The sequence below is a fragment of the Vulpes vulpes genome, chromosome 16 (assembly GCF_048418805.1).
Source record: "Vulpes vulpes isolate BD-2025 chromosome 16, VulVul3, whole genome shotgun sequence".
NCBI classification, from domain to species: Eukaryota; Metazoa; Chordata; class Mammalia; order Carnivora; family Canidae; genus Vulpes; species Vulpes vulpes.
The window spans coordinates 77,985,823-78,000,949 of NC_132795.1; the positions used below are offsets into that span (position 1 = coordinate 77,985,823).

The following is a 15,127-nucleotide window of genomic DNA, read 5'->3' on the forward strand; positions in this document are numbered from 1 at the left end:
TTCTCCTGTATCTGTTTCTCCATAAACAGTAAAATTGGAAGGTTTTTTTCTTTTTTTAATGTTCTCCAACTTGAAAGTCCTGTGATTTTTTTTTTTCTTTCTTCTTGTGAGATTTAATAGAATATTTAAACATTTGATCTTGGTACTACCCCAGATACAATCTTCTTTGGTCTCTGTTCCATATTGTGTCCTCCTCCCCCAGCCTGCCTTTGTAAATGTAGACATTTACTGAAGATTGTATTGTGAGAATTTAGCATTCTACATTATGGAGTTTCCTGGGGATTTTCATTGGTGTTTTCCTGATAACGGGATGTGGGGTGGGGGTGGGGGGGCTTTTACTTAGAGTTGTAGCCTATGTCTTGAAAGATTTTAATAGATACTTGAGGGTACCACAAAGTGCTTTTTCTGTCTCATTCTTCATAGAACTCAATTAGTTACCACCACCAAAATGTGGAATCCTAAGTTTAAGAGATTACCATGTATATCAGCCCATCACACCTCACTCCTCTATGTCATACCAGAGTCCTTCAAGATGAATTCTCTTCAAGATGAATAGACATTTAGGTCAGGGGGAAATTTTTTCAAATATGTATCTTTATCAAATTAGAAGTGGTATCTTCATCCTGACATTTTAAGTTCAAATCTAAAACTGCAAAAATTGGGCAGCCTGGGTGGCTCAGTGGTTTAGCGCCGCCTTCGGCCCAGGGCCTGATCCTGGAGATGTGGGATCAAGTCCCATGTCAGGCTCCTTTCGTGGAGCCTGCTTCTCCCTCTGCCTGTGTCTCTGCCTCTCTCTCTCTCTATGTTTCTCATGAATAAATAAATAAAATCTTTAAAAAAAAATAAAATAAAACTGCAAAAGCTGATTTGTCTTTACATTTTTTAGCTTATTGATTCTACAGTAAACTATTAGTGATATTTAAGATAGTTGATCTCTCTGATTGATTTCTTTCCCATGTTCTCAGTGGTATGTTCAGAGCAGGAAAAGACTTTGGATACCATCTAATTCACAGATTACCAACCAGTCTTATCATTTTCAAGAACCCAATTTTGTTAGCTACTCGTTCTCTTTTGAGAGTTTTTTTTTTTTATTTTTTTTATTTTTTGAGAGTTTTTTTTAAAGGTGTGTTTCGTAGCTGCAAATCCAAAGTATGGAAGTAAAAGTACTATGTTTACATTTGTGATCGAAACAGTCTTTTATTTTATTTTTTAATTATTTTTTAAAAACATAGGAAAACTCAAATGGGAATTTTGACTTTTTTTTTAAATATTTATTTATTTATTTATTTATTTATTTATTTATTCATTCATGAGAGACACAGAGAAGCAGAGACACAGGCAGAAGGAGAAGCAGGCTCCCTGCAGGGAGCCCAATGTGGGACTTGATCCCAGATCCTGGAATTACACCCTGAGCCACAGGCAGATGCCCTGAGCCACAGGCAGACACCGCTGAGCCACCCAGGCGTCCCATGAGTCAGTGCTTTTAAAATTTGAATGCAAGAATGCTTTTGCCGGGCAGCCCCAGTGGCCCAGCAGTTTGGCATCACCTTCAGCCCAGGGCCTGATTCTGGAGACCTGGGATCGAGTCCCATGTTGGGCTTCCTGCATGGAACCTGCTTCTCCCTCTGCCTGTGTCTTTGCCTCTCTCTCTCTCTCTCTCTCTGTCTGTGTCTGTCATGAAGAAATAAATAAAATCTTTTTTTTTAAAATGCTTTTACCATTTCATTTTTTTAAAAAAATTTTTAAAAGAGTGCCTAGCTGGTTTAAAAGAGTGATAGAGCCTGTGACTCCTGATCTCAGTATCATGAATTCACATCTCATGTTGGGCATGGAGCCTACTTTAAAAAATAATATTAAATAAAATAATTTTTTTGAAGATTTTGAGTAATCTCTCCAGTGTGGGACTCAAACTCACGACCCTTATATCAAGACTGTCATGCTCTTCTAACTGAGCCAGCCAAGTGCTCCCTCCATTTTATTTTTGATTCAGATTTTTTTTTATAAGATTGTATTTACTTATTCATGAGAGACACAGAGAGGCAGAGACAGGAGAAGCAGGCTCCATGCCAGAAGCCCAATATGGGACTCGATCCCAGGACTCTGGGATCACGCCCTGAACCAAAGGCAGATGCTCAACCACTGAGCCACCCAGGCGTCCCTTGATTCAGGTTTTAATCAATAATCCATAGTTATAAGTTACTTAGAATCCTATTATAAAAAAATAAATGATTATCATGATTATGATGCTTCAAGAACTATTGATGGCTATTGGTTGCTTAAATTTGGCTGTCACCATGGTCATTTGGATGATTTGTGACTGTCTCCTGTTTCATACCATGGATCATCATTTGCCCCAGAAAATGCCGCAGGCCAAAAGTTTCCTATGAGCTTTTTTTTTTTTTTTTTTAAGATTTTATTTATTGATTCATGAGAGAGAGAGGCAGAGACATAGGCAGATGGAGACACAGGCTCCCCATAGGGAGCCTGATGTAGGACTCAATCCCAGGACTCTGGGATCACGCCCTGAGCCACCCAGGTGTCCGCATCCTATCAGCTTCTGATCGGTTTGAAATATAGTGTTAACCTTCTGACTTGACACAGGTCCTGCCAGAAGGAAAGAAGCTTGACCCTTTAGTTGACTTGTATAGTCTTAAAGAGGGATTTCTGATCTTTTTGAAATATTGAAAATAGGTCTAGACCCTTTATCTGAATCACTAATATAGAACAATCTTTGCATTTTACTGATAAGATAGAGAATTGACTTTCGAAGGTCAGTATTTTTAGCTAATATTACTGCTCTTCTGTGTGATATAGTTAGTGAAATACTGGTATGTGCAATTAATAAGTAGATACTTTCATAGGATATAGAAATTTAAGCATACCATTAATAGGATTATCACTTGGATACTTTAATGATTGTGTATAAATCCAGCTGCCAAATTTCAAAGTCTCTTTTGAAAATCTCTTTTGATGCGTTTATTTTTACATATTCCCAAGTGTCCTGAAAATAAGTGGAAAAATAGGGAGGATTCTTAATAGAAAATTAGATAATAATAATAATTGGAATATATTGTTATAAGCAATTTTTTTAAGAGAACACTTTGTTAATAAAATTCGTCAATAGGTTGAGTAATGCTTGTTTGCTAATAAAATTTTAAAGTACATTCAACAGTTCTTTAAATTTTTTATTTTTGTTAAGGCTTCTCCAGGTAATCTTTCTCAGTTTGAAGACATTCTCTTTGGTAACAATGATATGTCAACCTCCATTGGTGTCGTGGGTGTTAAAATGTCTACAGTTGATGGCCAAAGACAGGTCGGAGTTGGGTATGTTGACTCCATACAGAGGAAGCTAGGACTTTGTGAGTTCCCTGATAATGATCAGTTCTCCAATTTGGAGGCTCTCCTGATTCAGATTGGACCAAAGGAATGTGTTTTACCAGGAGGAGAGACTGCTGGAGACATGGGAAAACTGAGGCAGGTAAGGGAATCAAGGTAGGGATGAAGGAGAATCTAAGCCTAGGAAAGACTAACATGATAGATACTGTTTTACTTAAAAAGCATAATTCAAAAGTCAATTTTTTGTATCTAATTACAGTCTTGTTATATTTCAAGGGTAATCTTGTTTGTCATTCACAGAAACTTTATGAGGACTTTAGAACAAGCTATTTCTTGTTAGACCTCAGATCATTTCCCTTTTTCCTGCCTTCCTCCTTCCTTCCTTCCTAAAAGAGTAACAGAATATCATCTTAAAGGGATCACAACTGATAAAGAAGAATGCATTCAGAGTTATGGGGGGGAGATGATTTAGGTCCATTAAAAAAAAAAACAATATTACTGTATTTAGCATGGATTTATCAAATACAGATCTTTTAAAAAAATTTTATTTCTTTGAGACATACACAGCATGAACAAGGGGAAGGGCAGAGGGAGAGGGAGAAGCAGGCTCCCCACTGAGCAGCTAGCCCAGCCCAGGGCTCATCCCATGACCCAGGGATCATGACTTGAGCCCAAAGCATAAGATGGCAGTCTTCAGGGTTATTTTTTGATAGTTCAGATGGGACTTTTAGCCTTTTATTTCACTGAGTCTTTTTATAAAATTCTGATTGTACTATTTGTGTACTTTATTTAGGTATTTAAGGGATGTTGTAGCCCCTGAAGATTGTTTTCTTTTTTGTGGGCCTCAAATACCATAATAATTGCTCGGGAAAGAGTAAATCTGTGATGGCCATTATTAGCATAGATAGTATCTAAGCAACTTTCCACAAGTATTATTCTGTTAAGAGTTTTTACTACTGGGACTAATCTTTGAAAGCTTTATGTGAACATAATTTTAAATTTCCATGAAAACTTACTTAGATATTTAAAATACCTGTCATTATGTATATGTTACCAATGTCTTGCACATTATATAAAAGTTTAATGTGGGTTGGTTTGTTACGCTGTTGTTACCGTACTTGTTAGTGGTATAGTTTTTTTGTCATTTATTTTTTCATTCCTTTTCTTGAAGTCATTTATTTTTTACAAAATAGGTTATTCAGAGAGGAGGAATTCTGATCACAGAAAGAAAAAGAGCTGATTTTTTTACAAAAGATATTTATCAGGACCTGAACCGGTTATTGAAAGGCAAAAAGGGAGAACAGGTGAATAGTGCTGTCTTGCCAGAAATGGAGAATCAGGTATGTGGATTACAATATAAATTTATTCTTAAATTATAATCTTGACTTTTAAAAGACTACTTGTTTCACCTCAAAATCTAAACTGGATCACTGATCCTAAGTTAATTCTTACTGTGATGAAGCTTGTGAAAAAAGGAAATGATTAGAAAAGTTTAAATATAACCTTAAAGGGCAGCCCGGGGGCTCAGTGGCACTGCCTTCAGCCCAGGGCGTGATCCTGGAGACCCGGGATCGAGTCCCATGGGCTCCCTGCATGGAGCCTGCTTCTCCCTCTGCCTGTGTCTCTGCCTCTCTCTCTCTCTCCCTGTGTCTCTCATGAATAAATAAATAAAATGTTTAAAATATATAACCTTAAATATAATTATATTATATTTATATAATAACTTATATATTATATATAATATATATAATAAACATTATATATGTAATGTATATATAATAAACATTATAATTATATAAAGAATATATCAACATATATTCTTGAGGTAAGAAGGAGTTTTGAATTTCACAGGAAAGAGATTAAGTGGATGAGATAGCATAGTGATTGTAGGGGAAAAGAAAATCCATCACCACATTATAATGTATAGGTTTTGGAGTCTTTAATAAATTACCTCACTTTTTTGAGAGGCACTTTCTTTTTTTAAGCTGCTTTTTGGGATGCCTGCATGGTTTGGGTCGAGCGTCTGCCTGTGGCTCATGGCATGATCCAGGATCTGGGACTGAGTCCGACATTGGGCTCCCTGCGAGGAACCTGCTTCTCCCTCTGCCTGTGTCTCTGCCTGTCTCTCTGTCTGTCATGAATAAATAAATTTACTGTAATAGAAGCACTATTTATAATAGTCAAAAGTGGAAATGACTCAAATGCCTACCAAGTTTGGTGTGTTCGGCCCTATAGAATACTGCACACTGCACACACAAAAAATATTAGCACCAGCAATCCAGTGCCACACAACAATATGAATGAATCTCACAAACCTAATACTGAACAAAAGAAACCAGGCACAAAAGACTATAAACTATATGATTGCATTAATATAAACTGCATACAAAAAGAGGCCAAATTAATCTACGCTGTCAGAGCTAAGAACAAGGGTTACACCTGGTGGAGTAATGACTGGAAGAGAGCATTAAAAAACGTCTTAGGAAAGTACATAATACATCATAAGGTATAACTGAGTTTTCATAAATTGCAAATACCCAAATAATCAGCATCCATGAAACAAGATGGTACCAGCATCTCAAAGACAGGGATCCTGCTTCTCCCTCAGCCTATGTCTCTGCCTCTCTTTCTGTATCTCTCATGAATAAATAAATAAAATCTTTTAAAAAAATTTTATTGCCATTTTGCTATTTGTTTTGTTAAAATCTCTAGGATTCTAGTGATAGAATCTTTTCTTTTAAATTCCTAATCTTAGGTTGCAGCTTCAGCACTGTCTGCAGTAATCAAGTTTTTAGAACTTTTATCAGATGATTCAAACTTTGGACAGTTTGAACTCACTACTTTTGACTTCAGCCAGTATATGAAGTTGGATATTGCAGCAGTCCGAGCCCTTAACCTTTTCCAGGTAAAAAAAAAATACGTGGGTTAAAAATATTGAATGGTGACAAAATGTTTCCTTTGTTATATACTGAAGAATACAATTAAGAAGCGTAAATATTTTAAAATGTTATTATACTTAGAATAGATAAGCAGTTTTAAATTACTGTATTTTTCTGGTTGCAGGCTATATAAATAGTATTTGTCCTGGCTTAATGAATAATTTTATTAACAGCAGTTTTTAAGAAATTATGTTTTAAGAAGTTTTATGCCTAAAACTTTAGTAATTATAAAGTGATTTTGGTTTGGTGAAAAATACACTGCAGATTAATAGATTGAAAGTTTGATTTTAGGAAGAGGAGGGGTTTTTTGAAGAAAAAAATTTTATTTCTTTACACAGTTTGCTTTAATAGCCACTAGAGACTATATCATTTCCTCTAATGGACACTAACAGTTCTGTTGGCCTTCAACATATGGCCATAGCAGCACATATAAATATCTATCGTGCATTAATATACACATAGACACATTCTAAATCCCTGTGAGCCATAGGCTAGGCTTTCATGGAACTGGGGACCTCTCACATGCCATGTACAAATGATCACTAGTTAGCTTTACCCAAGACTTTCAATGAGCTTGGTTTGGCCATTAGTCCTAGTTCCCCAGAGAGGAGTTAGGATGATATAATGGGACAGTATTCAGAGTGGGGTCATCACACTTTGAGGATCATAAAAGAATGGAAATAGGAGATGCCAGGCTAAACATAAGATAACATTTAGGAAGCCACAACTTTCATTGTGTGGATTCAAAATACTGAAGTGTGCTGCAGTGTAGACTGACACTCAGCCTGACAGTAAAACCCACCCCCCCCCAACTGAGGAAAAGAAACTTTTGTGCAAATTTCTCATTTTTTTTGAAGAATATTAAGTATTCTTGTTTCTAAAATTATTTAATTGGGGATCCCTGGGTGGTGCAGTGGTTTGGCGCTTGCCTTTGGCCCAGGGTACGATCCTGGAGACCCGGGATCGAATCCCACGTCGGGCTCCCGGTGCATGGAGCCTGCTTCTCCCTCTGCCTGTGTCTCTGCCTCTCTCTCTCTCTCTCTCTCTCTCTCTCTGTGACTATCATAAATAAATAAAAATTAAAAAAAATAATAATAAAATTATTTAATTATTTTTCATGGCACAATAAGGTTTTCACTAATGAGCATGCCATTCTTCCTATTTTGTTTTTTGTTTGGTAGGGTTCTGTTGAAGATACTACTGGCTCTCAGTCTCTGGCTGCATTGCTGAATAAATGCAAAACCCCTCAAGGACAAAGACTGGTGAACCAGTGGATTAAGCAGCCTCTCATGGATAAGAACAGAATAGAAGAGAGGTATATTTCTAATGTATAATTTCTATAAGCTTTGAGTAACTTCTGATTACTCTAGGATTATGCCACTTGATCAAATATGCAAGTTTCCTCCTATATTTTGACATCTGACTGTGCAGAGAGTTACCTACATAGTAATAGTAATAAAGTAGTAATGACTTAGTTTAGCAGAGTAACTTAGTTTATTAATTATTGTTTTTTTCACCTTAAAAACGTAAGATTTTATTATGAAAATGGATGGATGACCCAGACTATGAACTTGGGAGCCTGAATACCTTGGTTCAAATTATGGCTCTACCACTTAATAGCTGTATTATCTTGGGCGAATTACGTAACTTCAATGTTGTAGTTTCTTTTTAAAATGACAATAATAACCTACTTTGTAAAGTTGTTATGAAGGCTAGATGATTTAATATATATAAACTACTTTAAAGAAGGTCTGGTACATAGGAAACACTCTTAATTATTTTAGAAAGGATTTAAGGGCAGCCTAAACATATAGTTCAGAAAAATCTCTGAAATTGAGGAAATGAAAGAAAAAGTTTTATAATCCTGCTACCCGAATATGATTAGCATTTGGGTATATTTTATTTTAATTTTTCTGCTTTAGATATGAGTTTTAAGGCTTTTCAGTGAAGTATAATATCCATAAGAGCACAAATCCTAAGTGTTCAGGTTGGTGGATTTTTCACAAAGTGAGCATATTGGTGTTAAAAACAGTCAAAGCAAGAAACAACATCACTAGTATTCCTAGTAACTACCCTGATTTTCCTGCTGGTTATTACCTCTTTTCACTTCAAAAGTAATCACTGTTCTTCTAACACGATAGAGTAATTAGTTTTGCCTGTTTTTGAACTTTATTTTTAAGATTTTATTTGTTTTTAGAAAGCGAGAGAGAGAGCGCGCCTGTGGGTGTAGGGAAGGGCAGAGGGGGAAGGGAAAAAGTATCCCAAGCTGACTGCACTGCACTCAGCAGCTGGACACTGGGCTCCATCTCATGACCTTAGCCAACACTAAGAGTTGGATGCTTAACCAGCTGAGCCACCCAGGCGCCCCATGAATTTTATATAAATGGAGTCATTTTACATGGTGCACTTATATTAGTCCTGTTTTAAAACTCCTAGTTATAAAAAAAAAAAAAAAAAAAATCAGGGCAGCCCCAGTGGCCCAGGGGTTTAGTGCTGCCTTCAGCCCGGGGTGTGATCCTGGAGACCTGGGATCGAGTCCCGCATCGGGCTCCCTGCATGGGGCCTGCTTCTCCCTCTGCTGTGTCTCTGCCTCTCTCTCTTTCTTTTTTTTTTTTTTTTTTTTTAAATTTTTATTTATTTATGATAGTCACACAGAGAGAGAGAGAGAGGCAGAGACACAGGCAGAGGGAGAAGCAGGCTCCATGCACCGGGAGCCCGACGTGGGATTCGATCCCGGGTCTCCAGGATCGCGCCCTGGGCCAAAGGCAGGTGCCAAACCGCTGCGCCACCCAGGGATCCCCATCTCTTTCTGTGTCTATCATGAATAAATAAATAAAATCTTTTAAAAAAATCATAATCGTAGACTCTTGATTTTGGCTCAGGTCATGATCTCATGGGTTGTGGGAATAAGCCCTCTTTGGGGTTTGGCGCTGGCTCCCCACTCAGTAGGGAATCTGCTTTAGGATTCTCTCCCTCTACTCCTACTTCCACTTGGGTGAGCTCTCTCTAAAATGAATACATCTTTAAAAAAACAAAAACGTTGTAAATCCTAGTATAGCTCTGTGCCCCAGTTTTTTCACCACTTACACTTATTATCATAAACATTTTTTTAGCATTGCTGTTTTATCTTCACATTCAACGTTTTAAATTTCTAATAAGTGCATACTATTTTATTCCCTAGATGTACTTTATTTTACCTTCCTCAAGAATTAGGCTATTTCTCACGGCCTTATTTTGTACCCAATGTTTTCCATTTGGCAAAATAAGTTACCTTGCCTGAATTGGTAAAAGATTCAGTATTTTATGGCTATGATGTCAAATCATTCAATAATTTATTGAATACCTACTGAATACTGATGATACAGAAAAGCATAATCTCTTCAGTATTGGAATGTTGCCAGGCAAACATAAAGTAGTTGGTCAGTATTGTAAGACACCGTGCACATAATTACTAAGCTGAGTGTTAATTCTGTGGATTCTTAAGAGCCTTACAATAAAATAACCCAGGAGGTTAGTGATTTGTGGGCATACTGGTATTTTATTGAAAATGCAGAAGTTGAGATGCTAAGGTGACTTTCTGAAATCAGGTTTGCTGGAGAAAAGTGGGATTTAGTAATTTAAAATAGAAAGGATTAGATATTTGCAAGTAAAACAGTTTACAATTTTTAAATTTTAAGTATTTGTGAATAGGTAATAACATTTATATGTGTCAAAATTCAAAGAACAGGGACACCTGGGTGGCTCAGTGGTTGAGCATCTGCCTTTGGCCCAGGGTGTGATCCCGGGGTCCTGGGATCGAGTCCCTCGTTGGGCTCCCTGCATGGAGCCTGCTTCTCCCTCTACCTGTGTCTCTGCCTGCCTCTCTCTCTCTCTCTCTCTCTCTCTCTCTCTCTCTCTGTCTCATGAATAAATAAATAAAATCTTTTAAAAAAAATTCAAACAACAGAGGGACACACAGTGATAATCCTATTCTTGTTCCCCAATTTCCTGGGATCTCTTCCTTGGGGCCTCTGTTGTACAGCTCCAGGGACACATTCCCCCCCCCCTCCCCCCTTTTTTTAAAGATTTATTTATCTGAGAGAGCACCAATCCTAGCATGAGCAGGGGAGGGGTGGGTGGGGGGAGAGGAAGAAGCCGATCCCCTGCTGAGCAGGAAGCCCAACACAAGGCTGGATCTCAGGACCCCATGACCTGAGTCAAAGTCACAGGTCAGACACCCAACCAATTGAGCCACCCATGCACCCCTCCCAGGGACACATTTCTTTCTGTACTCTTTGTGAATTGCCACCACTGCCCTAGGAGCAACCAGTCGTTTTTTTCTTTTTTTTTTTTTAAATAAGAAAAAATTAGGTAATTTAACTCTCAAGGTCTAGGTCATGGTTATATTTTTATTTTAACCTTGGTCTTGTGGGAAGAGAGCAAGTGTCAGTGGTCCCCTTCTGGCTTAACAACTAGAACACATGTATTTAGACTGTTCTGGAACCTGGGGTATCACTTTTATATTACTTACCAGAATAACAAGTTACTTCAAAGATAAGATAGCAAAATTCGATTTTATTTATTTATTTATTTTGAGGGGAAATGGTTTTTTTTTCACAGGACATAGCAATAATTTCCAAAAATCTGATAGTCTAACAAGACTTGTTAATTAGAAATAACACTTGGGAGGATAGCGTTATGAATCAGAATATGATCTGGTTTCCTGCACCTGTTTAAGATGAGAAGATAGATTTTCTTTCTCCTCTTGGTCAGAATTTTTTTGTCAGTAAATAGGAAGGCTAAAAAAAAAAAAAAGTAGGAAGGCCGTTGGTTTTATTTTATTTTTCTAAAGATCCCATTTATTCATTCATGAGAGACAGAGAGACATAGGCAGAGGGGGAGAAGCAGGCTCCCTCCAGTGAGCCCAGTATGGGAAATCGATCCCAACACCGTGGGATCAGGACCTGAGCTGAAGGCAGATGCTCAACCACTGAGCACCCAGGCGTCCGAGGCCTTTGGTTTTAAAGACCAAGTACTGAAATTCCAGAGTAGGGAAAGTTATACCCTTATACAGGTTCTTGTTTGGATAGTCTCCTTGTTTTATCTTTCTCCGTTTGCCTGCTGTGATAGTCCTGCCTTGTAGTTTACACCTTCCAGTTGCCTCAGGGGAATCTCTTCTCTCCCTCTCTGAGCATTTAGGATTGATCTTTCTTCAGGGTAACAGTCAAATCAGGTTTTCTGTTTCTTACTGTCCTAATTGTTTAGATTTCCAGAATAGTAAGTAGTGGAAATCTGTAAGTGAAGAGTTAATTTAAATTTTTAAGTACACACCACACCCAACTTGGGGCTTGAACTCATGACCTTGAGATCAAGAGTCACATACTCTACTGCCTGAGCCAGCCAGGCACCCCAAGAGTTAATTTTAAATTATGTTGCTGAAAATAAATAAATAAATAATGTTGCTGAAAAAATAAATAATGTTGCTGTTGGGTGAATTCTGTTACAGAAAGCAAAGATTTCTCTTTTTCATTAGAGCAGAGGTAGGTGCAGATGTGACTGGATCTTTTGAGTTTGGTGTTTACGTCTTATAAAAGACAATAGCCCAGTTGATAGGTTCAGGAATAATGAAAATGGGATTACTTAAAAATGGGATTATTTTTATATTATTGTCAAGCTATTAGGAGGAGGAGGGTGATAAGACTGGTATCTACTTTGTGCCTGGCACTTTGCTAAGCATCTCCCATTCATCAGCTGTAATGTGGTGGAGACTGGATTTAAAGCCAGTCTGGCCTGGCAACAGAGCCTGGGTTTTTTTGTTTGTTTGTTTTTACAGAGCCTATTGCTGTACTGTATTTATTACTTCTATCAGTGATACTTAATTTTTTTTAAGTGGTATTTAATTTGATCCAAATTGGACTTTAACACCTTAAATGGAACGTATTATTTTGGTTTTTATTTAAGTTATATCCATAGAATCACCTTCCTTATCTGTTGTCATTCTCATGTTACCATTCACTAAAACCTTTTTGCACTGAGATTTCAGATAGTTTTTATTCTTAGCTAATGGCTTAAATGCTTTAATCTTCATGAGAATGAGAAGTTGTTACCTTTGAGGAACTAATAATCTAGGTATTTCTTTTTTGTACTTCATCTAGCAGTCAAATTAGAAATTATAATAAGAACTCTACCTTTTGCTTTGTTGCATCCAAGAGAGGAAGATGGGTGACTTTCCTGGAGTCATCTAAAAGAAAATTGGCTAGGGGCCCCTGGCTGGCTTAGTCAGTAGAGTGTGCAACTCTAGATCTCAGGGTCATGAGTTCAAGCCCCATGTTGAAGGTAGAGTTTACTTTCAAAAAGAAAAAAAAAAAAAATTCAGCCAGGATTTTTGTCCTTGCTTCCTGGGCATAAACTGGCATGATCTGATCCAGAAATAGGGCCTCAAAACAAAAGAAATACAGCTTCAGCATGTGAAGGATATGGGCTTCATTAAATTGGATTAAGTGAACTTCGTTGAATGGGTCATCTAAGAGTCCTGTTTTACTGCAGATGTCCAAGATATCTACCCTAATGCTAGCTCTTTGTACATAAAGTAAATACTTGAATTTTTTTAAAGGAACTTTTTTCATATTACTGTTTTCTGGACTGTTGCTTTTAACTTCAAGGTTTTTGTTTTTTGTCTTTCCATAGATTCATATGAAGCCTTGCTAATTTTAAAGTTAGAATTCTCTAAAGAACATTGAATATATGGTAGTATATGAAATAGTTCATTTTTATGAAGTCGCTGATGAAATAATTTATGTATGCTGAATTTGGTATTCTTACTACTTTCTAGTTTATTTTTTTAATTTATTATTTTTTAAAGATTTTACCTATTTATTCATGAGAGGCAGAGACGGAGGCAGAGGGAGAAGCAGGCTCCATGCAGCAAGCCCGATGTGGGACTCGATCCTGGGTCTCCAGGATCACACCCTGGGCCGAAGGCAGATGCTCTAACTGCTGAGCCACCCAGGCATCCCTTTCTAGTTTAAAATTGAATCACTGCTCTTTGTATAGAATGTACAAGTAATGTAGCATTCTTCTTTTAAAAGATTTTATTTGAGAGAATGTGAGCAGGAGGAGGGGCAGAGGGAGAGAAAGAATATCAAGTACACTCTGTGCAGAGCAATGGAGCCCGACACAGGATTCCATCTCATGACCCTGAAATCATGACCTGAGCCAAAATCAAGAGTCAGGCACTTAACCTAGTGAGCCACCTAGGTACACCTAATGTACAGTCTTAAAAGAAACATGTAAGTCTCTAAATAAAAAAGTATGGCTCCATAAATTTAGATAAATAGTGATGGTGCTTATGTGATAGTATACCATGGTTTTTGAGGCAGTGGGGTACTCTTAGAGTCCCTAGACTTCTTTCTAGGTTATATAATCCTTTTGTGCAAGGATGTCTTTAGTAATAGTTCATATTTTGTGGAAACAGTGGTCTGGAGGTCATACAGTGAATGTAGTTTATTTAATAACAGTGAAGCATTGCTCTAACCTCTGAGGAAGAACAGGAGGGCTTGCACTCCACTGCTTCCCACCATTTTCTCTGCTTCTAAATCAAGTTTAGTGGCAACCCTTTATTCTGATCTCTGGACTGATCTGCTCAGCCATTTGAAGTTCATTTGCCTTCCTGTCCGGCCTGCACCATAAAGGCAACTGCTTTTCCAGTGCTTTCATGGAAACCATAGAATTTCTTGTGCTCCATTAGCCCTTTGTCATACTGGCCTTTCTCCTTAGCTGTCTTTCTCAGTTAACAGTTGCTGGCTTTCATTGCTATCTGGGTTTGTTTGTTTTTTTTTCTCCTCTCTGACCAGACTTATTAAATGTAACAATATTCTGTGTACAATGTGACCTGGACCTGCTGCTTCAAAACATGATCCTTTCTCACTAATATTTTTTGTGAGAGATTCTATTTATTTGAGAGAGAGAGAGAGAGAGAGAGTGTGTGTGAGAGAAAGCATGAGCAGGGGATGTAGAGGAGGAGAAGCAAGCTCCCTGCTTAGCAGGGAGCCCAATGGCTTGATCCCAGGACCCTGGGATCATGACCTGAGCCAAAAGCAAGATGCTTAACAGATTGAGCCATCTAGGCACCTGTTTTCTTACTATTATTTTGTTAAGTCCATTGAGTATCAAAAAGCAGCTTATTCTAAAATTAGTAGATAAGTGTCCATTGCACACTAAATAAATGGCCTAATTACCGGAACTGTAATAGTTCTGCAAGATAATAATTCTGCAAGGTAGGACTGAGCCCCTATGACAGGCTACTGGAGAACTGATGATAAATGTTAGAAGACCAGGAGCACCGGGGTGGCTCAGTGGTTGAGTATTTACCTTTGGCTCAGGTCATGGTTCCAGGGTCCTGGGATTGAGTCCTGCATCGGACTCCCTGTGAGGAGCTCACTTCTCCCCCTATCTATGTCTCTGCCTCTCTCTCTGTATCTCTCATGAATTAAAAAAAAAAAAAAAGACCATTTTGTGCACTGTCATTGTGATGACCATTGCGGTTCTGGTTCATAATGTTCCATTATCTGATTCTAGACACACCATAGGAATGGGGTCTACGGTTAGCTTTGCTGCTTGTCGGGCTAGAACAGATAGCATGCCAGCATGTTCATCTGACAGGACCCCACAGCAGCCCTGATTAAGCCCTTGTGAATCTGTACACAGGACTCTGATCAGTGGATCATTGTGTCTTCCAAGTACTGCTCCAAGGTTGTGTCCATCCCACCTACAGTCTGCATAGCCAGGTCCTGCAGCACCTTGCATCCTTCTCTGCTTCAGGCCTGGAACGTATCTCCTCTTATTTTTATTACATGATAGATTACAGTGACCAA

At 37.9% G+C, this 15,127-nt stretch overlaps 1 protein-coding gene across 1 annotated transcript in view; it reads left to right on the plus strand.

Moving 5' to 3' along the window:
- The window catches only part of MSH2 (mutS homolog 2), a 77,505-nt gene that overhangs the window by 12,251 nt on the left and 50,127 nt on the right, over positions 1-15,127 (plus strand). Inside the window, exons 3-6 of the mRNA XM_025992602.2 lie at positions 3,200-3,478; positions 4,530-4,676; positions 6,092-6,241; positions 7,457-7,590. Of these exons, the coding sequence (XP_025848387.2) occupies positions 3,200-3,478; positions 4,530-4,676; positions 6,092-6,241; positions 7,457-7,590 (710 nt within the window). The remainder of the gene's footprint in view (positions 1-3,199; positions 3,479-4,529; positions 4,677-6,091; positions 6,242-7,456; positions 7,591-15,127) is intronic.